This window comes from Mauremys reevesii, linkage group 23 (assembly GCF_016161935.1).
Source record: "Mauremys reevesii isolate NIE-2019 linkage group 23, ASM1616193v1, whole genome shotgun sequence".
Taxonomy (NCBI): domain Eukaryota; kingdom Metazoa; phylum Chordata; order Testudines; family Geoemydidae; genus Mauremys; species Mauremys reevesii.
The window spans coordinates 12243190-12256707 of record NC_052645.1 but is presented as its reverse complement, the minus strand read 5'-3'; the positions used below and the strand labels follow the sequence as shown (position 1 = coordinate 12256707).

Here is a 13518-nt window from a genome sequence, read left to right as displayed (position 1 = left end):
GGATCATTTCAGAGGATCAAAATGGCACGGGGCCGATTATGAACCAGGCCAGCCCCACCCAGGTGAGCGTCAATTGAAACGCCACCTCTCTGCCCAGGGGAGTTCAACGCACACTCACCCGCTGGCAGTAGGCAACGCTGGCGCTGAGCCAGACTCTGAGCCAAAGAACAGACCAGACTCGGGGGTGGCGGCTGCTGCCACGGTGGGGGAAAGAGGGGCTGGCCCTTTAAGGGGAGCTGGGCTAGCGGGTGGTGGGTTTGGGCGTGGGCAGGGCAGCATGTGCTGGGAGCTCAGGGGCAGGGCAGCCTGGCAGACGGAGCTGGCTGGGTTAGAAAGACCGGCAGGGGGCTCAGCAAGGACGCAGGGCCAGGCAGAAGTAGGGACGACGACGATCTCCCGCCCAGCTAGAGGGCAAGGCCCAGCTGGCGATCGCTGCAGTGAGGGGCAGGAGCAAACTCTTCAGAGGGGCCCAGCAGGCCCTGAGGAAGCAATAGACACATCTGGGGGGCGGGGGGGGGGGAACTGCAGGTTCCTGGGGAACCGTCGGTGAAATAAGTGGCTGGGGGGTGCTGCCACCGGCTGGGAATCCCGACGGAGGGGCGGGACCCCCAGGACCATACGAGTTAGGGCAGCCCCAGCAGGGAGCACGGGAAGCATCACCCCCCCTTGGCCAGCCGGGGCTTGGGGCAAGTGACTCCTCAGGCAGTGGGAGAGCAGAGAGAAAGGCCAGGCGAGCAGACGGCAGCCCATGAGATGCGTCTCCTCCCCTCCTGGGCTCAGATCGGGAGGAGGTCAAACCGTGCACCAAGGGGAGCCCAGGGACAGCGAGTCAGGATTCAGCGACTGCTTTCCCAGTCCCCTGGGGCAGAGCCCATTACAAGCTCCCCCCACCCACGGCTGCCCCCAGGGCACGTTAACAAACCCTGCTGCTCATGGGCAGGGCAGGGCTGCTGGTTGCTAACCCGGCCAGCACCTGTGTCCACTGCTCGGGGAGCCTCGTTCTCCAGGCCACCGAGGATCCAGGAGACCAGTGGAGTAGGGAGAATTGGTGTCATTGTCAAGGGTGATGGGGGGGGAAGGGGGAGGCTGGAGGCCAGGCTAAGCCCCAGGAGAGGGGGCTTCTTGCCCTGGAGTCTAATGGCTGAAAGTTAATGGGTCCCCGCTCTCTCCATGGGGAGGCATCAACCACCTTCAGCGACGGCCCAGCTCCTTCTCCACCAAACGTGAGGGGTGAGGCTCCGGCTGGCAGCGTGGAGGGGGGAAGGGGGGGGCTGCAGCCTCCCCAGTGTTGTCTAGCAAAGCCAGGTGGAGAGAGCAGAGCACTTGCTGCCTGCCCCGAGGCCCCTGCGTCCCCAGGGCTGGGCACCTCTGTCCAGACCCTCCCAAATCCAGCAGCAAAGGCGGCTGAAAACTCTTGGCCTTGCCTCACGTTGTGGTGCTGAGGCTGCCCCATCCCCTGGCCAGTCCCGCTGGTCCCTGTGTGACAGATGCTGTGGTGGCCGTGGCAATGGAGCGAGGAAATTCTCCAGGCGGTTAGCAAGCGAGTTACCCCCTCTCCTATGCTCCAGCCTCCCAGTGAATCAAAGTGACCCCAGAGGACGCTCTGGAGGGAAGGGGGCGCGTAGGGGTGAGCAGATCAGGACAAGGAGCCAGTAGCAGCTGCTGGTTGTGCAGGATCAGCTCCGGGAGGCTTCCTCTTCAATCAGGGCCAACAGGACCAAGGCAAGACCCCCCACCTCAGCCTGGAGGGCACCGCAAAGCAACCAGGACCGAGGGGTGATCTCTGAACCCTGGAGCCTTGCCGGGGATCAGACCCAGAGCATGGCCTTGGACGTCCCCCGCGCTATGGTAACCGTCCAGAAACGCAGGGCAGGAAGGGACTCCAGGGGCAGAACCCGTCACGTCTGTGAATCGGGCCGTCCAGCTGGGGCCGGAGGTGGCTGGGAAAAGAAAAGCCACCTGCGCTCCCGACGGTCGCTTAAAATGAGGTGCTAGGCTGCTTGCGTTCCCATGGCAACTGCTCCTGGGTGTTGATCGCCACGGCTCCCAGGCATACTCCCCTCATGACTCTTGTTCAGCTGCGGGGCGGATGGGACAGGCCACGCCGGTCCCCTTCTGGCCACAGTATCCCTTGGGGGTCTTGTGCAGGTACTGCTGGTGGTAATCCTCTGCGTAATAGAACTCGCCGGCCGCCTGGATTTCAGTGGTGATGGGCCCCAGCTGCCGTTTGGCCAGCTCCTAACGAGAGGAGACAGGAGGAAAGGACGTCAAGCTTAGTGCTCCTGGAAGGGGAGCAGACGGCATCACCAGCTGGAGCCAGGCGTACAGGTTGACGGGCGCGGAGGGGGAAGCTCACAGGTCCAGGCCGGGACCTCGGGGCAGAGGCTGTGACGAGATCTGGGGAAAGGAACCGCAGCAGGGACACCACCGGCAAAATCCAGGAGCAGCTAGCGGGAGAGAGAAATGACAGCAGCTACGGCTTCCCCTGACACCAGGGCCCCTTCCCAGAGCAGGGGCGGGGGGCAAGGGGGCTGGCGCTGGGCAGGCGCAGCCGTAGGCAGGGAATCAGATTGGGGGTGGGAAGCGTTTTCTATTCCCTTCCATTCAGGGACACTCTTGGCCGCCAAGTCCCAAGCGCTGCAGCGACGTGCGGCAGTTCAGCCCTGCAGCACCCCGGGAGGCAGGCAGCAGGTGTGAACCCTGCTTTACGCTGGTGTATGGCCTTGGCCGAGTCAGCTGAAGGGCTGGGACTAGAACCCAGGAGTCCTGACACCCAGTCCCCTGCTCTGACCGCTAGGCAAGTCCCCCAAAAGGAAGCCACCTGAAAAACAGGAGCAGGAACTCGAAGGAGCGGGCTAGGAAGAGACCTGCCAGCAACCGCTCGCCTCCCTGGGAGACCAGAGGTGTTCGTGTCAAACTGCCCCTTCAGCCAACACAAACCCTGCCCGCCTAGAGCTCCCACTGCACCTTCCCAGCGCCGGCCCTGCACGCCCAGCCCAGACGCCTCAGCGATGGGCCCACTGTCAGAGTAACCGAACCGGAGCCGACGAGCACCATCCAGGCTGCCAGAGAAGAACTTTGGGACTAAGACTGCACCCAGCACCCTTGTGCCTTAGACAGCCGCTGTCACCGCCGAGCTAACGGACAAGAACCGTGTTTCTGCGGGTCTCAGGCCCGCGCTGGATACCAACGGGAACGGTGCAGGGATTGCAGTACACCAGACTGGCCACAAGGGGGCTGTAAGAGCCCCATTTCCCTAACAGGTTCTAAGCCTGGCTTGGCAGCTCCCCGGCTAACACCCCCAAAGCCCTTGTGCAGATCCATCCCCCCAGTTAGGGCGACCTGACAGCAAACATGAAAAAATCAGGACAGAGGGTGGGGGGGTAATAGGAGCCTATATAAGAAAAAGGGGGAAGGGCAGGGCAGGGCTGTGGGGTGAGAAGGGAGCAGTCCACCCCCACCACTAACCCCCCTCTGCAGGGTCTGAGCTCAGACCAAGCCAGGCCCCTCCACGCCCGCTCTGCAAAACACCAGGCGCGCTGAGCAGAGAGCCGCCCAGACGAGGCGAGAGAGGGCGTCCCTGGGGCGCCCCCTCCGGCCTGCCGTGAACGAACCCCAGACAGTGTCTCACCGAACACCTGCTCCGCCGCATGAGCCAGGCCCCCGCCGGCGGGAGCAGCTCAGCCAGCAGACCCGCGGCGTGGAACGGACAGACGCGAGGAGCCCGCCAGGGCGGAAATGCCGCTGCTGAAACGGAGGCGGCTGAAAATGCATCTGCACCCACTCAGGGAAGGACAGACAAGTTCTCGCACATCACATCACAAACTCATTCTTCCTGCGGCTCCAGGTGCTGAGGCGCTAAGCACCCGGGGATACGCCCCCTGAAATCCTAGCCCTCAGCACGGTCCGCTGGCTAAGCCGCAGGCGCGACTCTGTGCAGAAAGCCAGGACAGGGGTCTGGCCTCAGAGTTCGACAGCAGGGGTGAATGCGCACTTCAGAGCTGTCCCTCCACATCACTACCTGGGGACCCGGCTTCTCCTCCAGAGCCTGCCCTTCGGTGACCATGGGCAGGGGCTCCCAAGGCTGCGACTGGACCCTCGCTATGCTTAGCGATTTCTGCCCACCCCCCTTGCGTGATGGTGGGTGAGTGGGTATTTCACAGCTTACGTGCAATCCCACCCGTCTCTAGTAATCCCCCGTACACTAATGGTGGGCTAGGTTCCCCTCTAGTGGCTGGCCCACCGAAGATGGTTATGAGTCTACTACTGCAGCTGCTCTTCTGACACCAGGGGCCTAGCACCTAGTGACGGCGGGACCGACTCCTGTTTCTAGATCCAGAGGCCTTTGGTTCCAGCCCTGCTCCAAGAACCCGAGTGCCCCCACGCTTCCTGGGCAGAGCTCAGTTCCCTCAACAAAGGCTTCTGTGGGGCAAGGGGTGAAGGGGGAAAAAAAAAGATCATGAGAACCACTATTCTGCCCTTAGAGTGGTCCTGTGTCCTACCCTACCTAGCATAGTTATTATAGTATTCCAGCCCCCAGCGGCTGGAGCCAGACACCCCAACCCCACCACCACTGGCAGTCCTGCTCTTGCAGCTCTTTCCTGTGTGATTGATTCCTCCTTGACCCCCCCCTTGCACAGGCCCACTTCACAGGGCTAAACAGGGCTCCCAAGGGCAGGGGGGGGGGCGGGGGAGTGGCTTGAGCTTTGGCCTGCAACCCCCCAGTGTTGTGTTTTTCCCCTGAGGGGGCCCACTCTGGGGCAAAATAATCCATCAGGGAGGTACTTGGTCCTGCTGTGAAGGCAGGGGGCTGGACTCAAGGTCCTTTCCATTTCTATGGTTCCAAGTTCTCTCTCTAGCCCACATTAGGGCAGCCTCTGAGCCATCCCTGGCTTGGAGCTAAGGATTGTTAGTTTCATTTTGCAGAGAGGGAAACTGACTTGCCCAGAGCCAAGAGTAGGACCCAGGAGTCCCAATTCTCAGCATCTGTGCTCTGGTCAAACTCCCTCGCTAGTGCTCAGAAGTCTTAGCTTTGCAGTGTGCAGCTCTCCCCACTTGATCACGGCGCTGGGGAGCCTGTTCTGCTGCGGCGAAAACATACCACACCCCAAAATCAGAAGAGAATTAGTCAAATCAAAGCAGCATCGTTCAGAAGGCAGGAGAGGCCAGGAGTGTAACCTGGGGACCGCTGTTAATGTTTACCATACAAATCCTCTTATAGAGCGTGGCTACATCGAGGTGCAGCTCTGCTCCCCCCTGAACTCTCCTATGTTCCTTGTCTCCACAGGATACATCTACCTAGTTAGAGCCCAAGCCCCACACAGTGGTGTCTGACTTGGCTCAGCAAGCACTCAGGACCCAGGTCGTAGGACCCTGCTAGGGGGCGGATCAGAGCCCAGAACCCACTCCTGACTCCGGCCTAAGCCCTGTCATTTTGCAGTGTGGACACAGGGCAAGCCGCAGACCCGAGTCACGGTCTGCGCAGCGCGGATGTGTTAGCACGACCGAGAGCGCCAGGGTCAGCCATTGTAAACCCAGGTTTGCAATGCAGTGTGGACACTCCAGCGTGGGCCTGGAAACACCGAGTTCCCCAGGCTTACTGCGCATGTAGACATATTCTCAGAGTGCAGGCCCGTTGGGGCAGGGTCCGGACCAAACTATGTCCACACAGGACCTGGTACAATAGGGCACCCATTCCTATCGGCTATTTACAAAGGCTCCTCGGAACCATTATCCCCCATTTGGCAGATGAGGGGAAACTGAGGCAGAGATGCCCCAGAATCAGTTTATGGCAGAGACAGAATAGAACCCAGATCTCCAGCCGCCCAGCCCTGAGTTCTAGCCCCTGGACAGGGCTGAACTGGCTGCTCCAAGAAAAGGAGGAACGCCACTTGTCAGGGCTGCTGTCAATCACGCACTGAGCCAAGCCATGATGGGTGGAGGTGCTGAGAAGGGGGTTTTCTGTCTGGGTGCAGGTATCTACTGTCTCCAGTCGGGGGAAAGCCCCTTGTGGCTCCCATCAGCGCTCGCCCGTCAGCCAGCTCTTTGATATGGGGCGCATCGTTAATTGCATTGAAGGAGTCGGTGGCTCTGGAGACTTTCCAGCGGATGGGAGGGATGGAGGGGGAGCGGGGAGACCTGCATTTCTCCAGGGTCCAGAACAAGGCAGTTTATCGGCGGGCAGAGTTAATTCACATGCAGGAGGGGGGATGCCGGGTGTGGGAGCCGATAAGGAGGCCCAGTTAATTAACTGGAACCCAGCAGGGGCTGAAGTTGGGGGAGGAGCCATGGTGGAGCAGCAGCCCCAAACTACAGGCCACTGGAAACGAAGGGAGGGGGATTCGAACCCCTGCTGGTGGCAGCCCATGTAGAGATGAGATGGGGGCCCCCGGAGAGCCACAGCCTCTAGCCCCAGAACAGGGGCAGGGTCCCTCACCCCCATGCCTCTGCCCTGGCCTCTAGAGCAGCACATGGCCATGGGATCAGTGTCCCTTTCCTGCCCAGATCAGGTCAGGCCCCAGCTCCTCCCTGCCTAGGTGGGGGCTTTGGGGATTTTTTGCGGAGGACAGGGAGGGCGGCTGAGTTTAGTGGCTGGCTAAGAGGCCAGGTAAGCTCTTATCTAGTGCTTCTCATCCACAGAGCTGAGAGGAGAATGACAGAGGAAGGCAGGGGCATTACCCCCATTTTACAGATGGAGAAACTGAGGCACAGAGCGGGGACCTGACTTGCCCCAGGTCACAGAGCCAGGAATGGGGAAACCCATCGGCAGCACACCTGTCACCATGGCAGCTGAGGAAGATGCCCCAGTGCTGCGCTGAGGAGGTGGAATCTGGGCGGAGAGAGGAGAGAGCGACGGAGCCAGAATCCCAGGAGGCACCTGCCAACCACGCTGCTCGGCTCCCTCAGTCCCATTAATAAATGCAAAGTTGTTGCTGTCACTGAGTCCAGGCCCAGGCTGAGCCTCGAGAAGGGGGCGATGGAATATTTTTGCCCTGCCAGGGAATATCTTTGCATGGCTAATAGGCTGCGGGAAGCAGAGCTGTTGGCACAGCGCCTCGTTACATGTCACCGGGGATCCCCGAGACGCGGATGGATTCTGATCTCCGTCACGCTTCTGGAAATCCACCGTAACCCCCTGGAGATGGAGGGACGCTGGATCTGTGCCAGCGCGGCGGCTCAGAGCCGGGCCCAGCGTCACCGTGGAAACAGCAGAATTCAGCCCATCACCACCCAGGGAGGCCATAACTGTACGGGTTGGATTTTCATGAGCGCTGATGCTCCGCCGAGCAGTCCCCTGAGTTCCCGGCGCTCCGCACCCCTGAGAACCGGGTCCTACATGGATCTATTTTATGGCAGGTGTCTATGTGGCTTAGGCATTAAGGGACCGATGGACAATTCTCCTAGGAGATTCCCCAGCGTGTCCCTGCTCTAGAGAAGAGCCAGGTCTCAGCTGTGCAATAGAACAGGGGATTCTTTCGGTGGGGGGGGGGGTTACTAACACCAACCAGAGTCACCCCAAGTCCTGGCCTGGATGAAGCAGCCATAGACGGCTGACGGGGGCGGCGCGCGCGGTGCGCACTCGCTCCCAGAGGCGCAGGGAGATGGTAACGGCTCGTTTTTTGTCACCCGTACTGCCGCGTGCGAATGGGAAATGCCAGATCATCTTTGCGTGGAAGGATGAGCCCCCACTCCTCACCCCCTGTCCCGGGGAGATGTAACGTGGTAGAGCAGTGCTAAGACTCACTGTCTGGAGAGGGGGTAAAATCTCTCGCTTTGCTCTTTCCATCAGTGGAGCCCGACCCACTTTAACGAGTGGGTAGGGATCACCCTGTTAGAGATGGGGAAACTGAGGCACAAAGAAGCAGTGACTTCAGCCTTGTCTATGCTTAGATTTAGGCCGTTGAGTAGCTACACCGGTGCAGGCCCCTAGTGTGGACAGGATTCACCAGTGTGGCTTTCCCCAGCATCAGCCCGAGGAGAGCTGCAAGTTTGTGCCCGTAAGTTTGTGCCAGTGGCTAAAATGCTAGTCCAGACAAGGCCTGGCCCACAGTCCCACAGGTCTAGAACGTGGCTCCCCTGGCTCCCAGCCCAGTGTCCTGCTGCCGCAGGATTTGCTCAACCCACAGCTCAGCGCTCAGCAGAGGTTGCAAGAGTGGCCCCTGCAAACACAGCCCCGTGATCTTGCAACTGACTAGCCCAAGGCTGTGCAGCCCACCAGCCTTGCCCGCGCCCCGCTCACACATGCCGCATCTGCCCGGCACGTGCAGGATTTAAACAGGTCGCCTTTAATTGTCCCAGCGACGGCGGCTGGGGGCAAACCGCTTAAGGCAGTGAATCATTTTCACGGGATGCTGCACCTGTCTCAGTCAATGGCCTTTGCCCCCAGCCCCAGCTGCCAGTTGCCGTGGCGGCAGGTTGCCAAGGAAACTGGTTTTTCCCCCAGCCCCCTTCCTCATCAGAAAGGCACGACGGGCCTTACCGGGGTAATTAACTAAGTAGGCCTTGCCTCCCTTTTGTCTCCCCTCCCTCCACACCACAGGACGCAGCTCAGAGGGCAGAGCCTACCCAGCGCAGGGAGCGGGAGCAGCTGGAAATGCGTCAACACAGCAGAAGCAAGGGGAACAGCTCCCACCCCGTGCACCAAGGGAGACTCCCGGCATCCATTGCACCCCCAGAGCACATTGCATTCCCAAAGCAGCCCTGGCTCGAGAAGCCTCCCTCGGCACTCCAGCAGCGGCCCCAGACCCAGCGCAGACGGTCAATACAGCCAGCACACTACAGCAACGCCACTCCAGCCGGGTTCTGCGGAGCGGGAGCTCCCAGGGCTTTAATAAGTGACATTTAATAAGTGACATTTCTAAGCCTGACAGCTGCAAACAAAGATTTTTCAGCCCTTTGGCAGGCAGCCTGAAGCAGCCGCTGAGAGGTGCAAACAGCTCCCTAGTCACACTGTTAACTCTGGAGCCTACTGATGGCGATATACATGGTTCACTATTTCACCGCCCATTTTAGCGGAAACATCTGGATAGTCTGGTCTGCTGAGCAGAGTTTGTGATCAAGATCAGAGTTTGGATGGAAAACCCCCCCACTGATTTCCCACACCGGCCCCCTGCCTTACTGAGAGCTGAAGATCTTTGGGGACAGTAAGTCTGTGAGATGAGCATCCCCTCACACCTGCAGGTGAGTGGAATGCAGAGAGCAGCTCCCAGCCGCCGCTCACTGAGGGATGAGATAACGCGTAAGCAGCCTGGTTTGCCGCACCCCATCCCGGAGGAACAGCCTCTGCTCCAAACCTGCCTGTTGATACGTCGCCTTCGACTTCAGGGCAGCATCCCTCTGCTGGGCTCCGAATGTGTAGATGACCGAGCGATACTGTGTGCCGACATCCTCCTCTTGCTGCATGCCTGAAAGACAGCAAGCCGCCCGTTAGGGGACAGAGGGTGCCCGTGTCCTGGCACATCAGGATCGCCAAAGAGTGGTGCCCAAGCTTAACCTTCAGCCCCGCAAAAAGAGCATTCACACTGAACTCAAGGGCTAACCTGCTGGCACAGCCTGTCTGATTCCTTTGGCTCAGGGCGGGCTGCTGATTTTCAGTGGCAGCCTCCTGCTCCACCATTCAAACAAACCGCAACACTGTCTCAGCAGCCAGTAGGAGCTTCCATTATTAGGGCAGCACTGAGATCAGGGACCCAGCTGCGCTAGGCGCTGTACAGACACATAACGAGACAGTCCCTGCCCCAAAGAGCTTGCAACTAGACAAGACAAAAGAAGGATCATTATCCTCAATTTACAGATGGGCAACTGAGGCCCAGAGAGATTTAACTTGCCCAAGGGAAATCTGTGCCAGAGCTAGGAATTAAACCCCAATCCCCTGAGTCCCAGTCCAGTACCTTAACCACTGCGCCTTGTGTGAACGCTCCTCCAGAGATACAGCAACAGAGGTTAGCGTAAGTGACTGTTGAGTAGTGCTAAGCTGGCACCCCTGCCAGCTGCCTCCTATCCACAGAAAAGGGATGTGGGCAGAGCCCCCGTGAGGTCCCCACCCCAGGGCCAAACAGACCAGCCATTGGTCTACCCTCATATCCTGTCCCATCTCATCAACTGAAGAGCCAATCAGGAGACCACATGGAGAAGTGGGCAGGGCACCGCTCGAGTGCTTAACTGACCCCTGGGTCGGTCCCCATGAGATGGGGGAGACTGAGGCACGAGGCGGGGAAGCAGCTTCCCTGAAGGTGTCGATAGATGAGGCAGGATTGGAAGCAGGGAGTTCCCGGCTCTCAGCCCTGCTAGGCCCTGCCTCTCTGCAGCGGGAGGGGACACACAAGCCACTCTTGCCATGCTCTGAACCTCCCTTCCCCTCACCCCCCTGCCCCGAATGGGCTGAACCCCTCACAGCGCTATCGAAAGGGGATTGGAATCAGGCTACACAGGACCCAGGGCCACCGGGAGCTTTTCCTCCCAACCCCAGCCCCTAGCCTCTCTCGCCCCGAGATGGATCATCCCAGGTCCCAGCAGAGTATCAGCCATCAGCTCCACTGCCCCCCACCTCCAGCACTGGGAGGGGCCCCAGGTGCTCGGAGGATCCTGCCAGAACCCACTTCAGGAGAGGGGAAATGGCATTATCCCAGGGAACCGGCAGAGCTCCACCGGAGCCGGTCCATACAGCTGCCCAGCCGCAGAGCTCCACTGGACTTAATGCGGCCCCCACCCAATCCTTCTAGTGACCAGGAACTCCAAAAGGGAGAACTCAGCCCAGACCACACAGCCGCCCCCCCGCCTCCCGACACAGCCACTCCAATTACTATTCCCATCACAGGATGGGCTGTTAATCACAGCTGTACACAAATCTCAGGCACCCTCTGAGCGCCTTGTCAGCCCAGTGGCTGCTGCCGGTTATTAATCTGCATAAATTACGGTGCCCAGGTTTGCCACTCTCTGGGAACGGCGCTCAGTGCAGTAACGAGCCGCACTGGAGGGGGGCTAGGAGTTATTGGAGGCCCCATGGGCATCCTCTCAGCCAGATGCTCCGGGGAGGAGGGGCTGGCCTGGCCATAGGGGCCCTCAAGCTGCCAGGAGGGGGGCTAGGGAAGGCAGCGCCAGGCCATGCTCAGGCTGTTACCAGGCAGCACAGGGTGGAGGGAGATCTGACAGTGGAGCTGTTTCCTGCCCCTGCTAGTCCAGCTGCCCCAGAGAGAGACGAGAGCCCCTGAGTTGCGCGGAGAAGGGAGTCAGAGCAGGGGGTGATCAGGAGGGGCAGACGGTCAGGCTGGTGGGAGCTGGAAGGCTCCTGGCATCACATGCTAAGAGAGGGACGTTCTGAGCCACGGATGGGTGTTAAACTCTCCCAGTGGGGGCGCGTCAATATCCCGTCTCCACAGCATGGCTTGGGGGGGGGATCTGGTTAAACAAGGAAAGTCCAGTTCATCTAGGGGGAGGGGAAACCTCCCCTTCCCTGCAGGGGTGTGGGGGGAGGGAGGGGGGGAATAAGGATCCAATTGGTCCCCACAGGACATGGAAAGGGGGTGTTTAGGAGGAGCCTGCACAGGGCTACCTATCCCTCTTCGCCTCTCTCCTTCTGGGAGGACTTTGGTCCCACGGCGGGCGCTCCCCGCAGAGGCTGCAGGCAAGGGGCAGCAGAGGCGAGAGCCAGGGCTGACGGCCCAGGGAGCACCTCAGAGCCAGGTGGTGCTGGGAGAGTCTAGAAGCACCACAGGGTCCAAGCATTGGGACAATTCCCAGCCCATCTGTGAAACTGAGGCACGTGCACTTAGTGTGGCGGGTGAGCAATGCTATAGCGAGTGGGGACATCGGCCAGAAGGGGATGCACCAGGCTTAGGGTGACCAGATGTCCCAATTTTATAGGGACAGTCCCAATATTTGGGGCTTTGTCTTATATAGGCTCCTATTACCCCCCACCCCCGTCCCAATTTTTCACACTTGCTGTCTGGTGTACTGACCATTCACACCCCTTCCCCGCCAGCCCTTTGAGGCCAACTGCATCTCGTCCAAGGGCTTGTAAATCCAGCCCGGGCCCGGTCCGAGTGTTCCTTCAGAGGGTTAACCAAGCTCCTCTCCCGCTCCACCCAACGGCTTCAGGGCCCAACTCCACAGAGTCAATCGCTGAATACGGGAGCCGGTCTGGGGGACTCGTGCTGAGCTGCGAGGCGCTATTCCATACAGAGGGCACTGGGCCTGCAGCCAGCAGAGAGGGGTGGCCATGTGAGAAACACCCTGAGCTAACCAAGGAGCCAGGCAAAGAGAGTGCAGAGGCCAAGGAAGCTGTTTGGGGCCAGAGGCCCCCCCTTCCGCTTGCCCTATAGCAGGGCCCAGACCTAGGGACCCCATGGGAGCAACTGCTCGGCGCCTCCCAACTCTGGGGGAATGCGGGGCCCTGTGTGGGTAACGTGGGCGCGCAGCGGGGATGGCTCAGCACAGAGCTGGCTTGACGGGGGGAAGCGACCCCCCCCATAGCCCCTCAACCCCTGGAGGCACCCAGACTGTGGGGGAAAAGGCACGAGAGGGCACAGGACTGCCCTCTGTGACAGGCCTGTTAAGAGCTGGGTGGGCTGGGGGGCCTATGGTCAAGATCCAGCCTGCTACCAAGGTGGCAGAGCCAAGACTGGGCCATTTACATCAGGAGTTAGAGGGTCTTGGGTGGGGTAAAAGGCACAATCCCCCCCCCCCCGATATTGATCGGGGACCTTCAGGGAGACAGCTCAGTCCAGAGCGTAGGGCAGCGGACTGGACTCAGGGCCCTGGGATCTATTTCCAGCTCTGCCTCTGACCTGCTGCGACACTGTAGGCAAGTCCCGTACCCCCCCGCCCCGGCCTCCATTTCCCCTCCCACCCTTTCTTCTGTCAATTGCAAGCTCTGGACCAGGCCCTCTCAGAACACAAACCACCAGCCTCCCTCCGGGAGCCTGCAACCACCTCACCCAGTGTAAACCCTGCTTTCTTGAGGGGGTGGGAGCAGGGAGGGTCCCTCCAATGCTGCGGGGCCTGTAGGTGGCCCTCCCCACTACTGCCCATCCATGGCGCGGGCACACGTTGCCCGTTAAAACACAAACACGCCATCAGAAGCCGGCCAGCGACACGCAGAGACTACTAATCTCCTCATTAAAATTACCCTTCGGTACAACAGGGCCCCAGCCCAGCCTCTCCCCCTCCCCTCCCTGCCACCGACGTGAGGGGGGTTTCAAACAGTCCTTCCTCCCTGCCCCCTCTTCATTTAGTACCCCCACCTCTGCGCAGCTGAGCCCCTCCCCTCGCCGGCTTCCCAAAGCCCCTTGTCAGCTGTAACATCCCCATCAGTGCCGCAGAGCTTTTTACAGAGCTATCCTGGGGCTGGAGCCATTTAAAGAGACAGCAAACCCTTGCGGGGGCAGGGGGGAGCTGGAACGGCTGCAGACAGTGGGATGAGACCACGTGATTTACAATAGAAAGATGTGGAAGGCCTGGTCAGAAGAGGGATTAATAGCAGCACCTGGTCCATGCGGCATCCCTCCTCTGTGTGTGCCC

The 13518-nt window shown here is 60.1% G+C and overlaps 1 protein-coding gene across 2 annotated transcripts in view; it reads right to left on the bottom strand.

Annotated features, from left to right (window-relative positions):
- Nucleotides 1-242: 242 nt before the first annotated feature.
- The window catches only part of LOC120389003 (mitochondrial peptide methionine sulfoxide reductase-like), a 41744-nt gene continuing 28468 nt past the window's right edge, over nucleotides 243-13518 (bottom strand). The window contains exons 5-6 of one of the 2 annotated variants that reach the window (XM_039511115.1): nucleotides 9298-9404; nucleotides 243-2238 (exon numbers count right to left, since the gene is read on the bottom strand). In XM_039511115.1, the coding sequence (XP_039367049.1) occupies nucleotides 2062-2238; nucleotides 9298-9404 (284 nt within the window). In that variant the 3' untranslated portion in view covers nucleotides 243-2061. Of the gene's footprint in view, nucleotides 2239-2288; nucleotides 2448-9297; nucleotides 9405-13518 lie in introns of those variants that run through there. The other variant, XM_039511116.1, reaches the window with a different exon arrangement.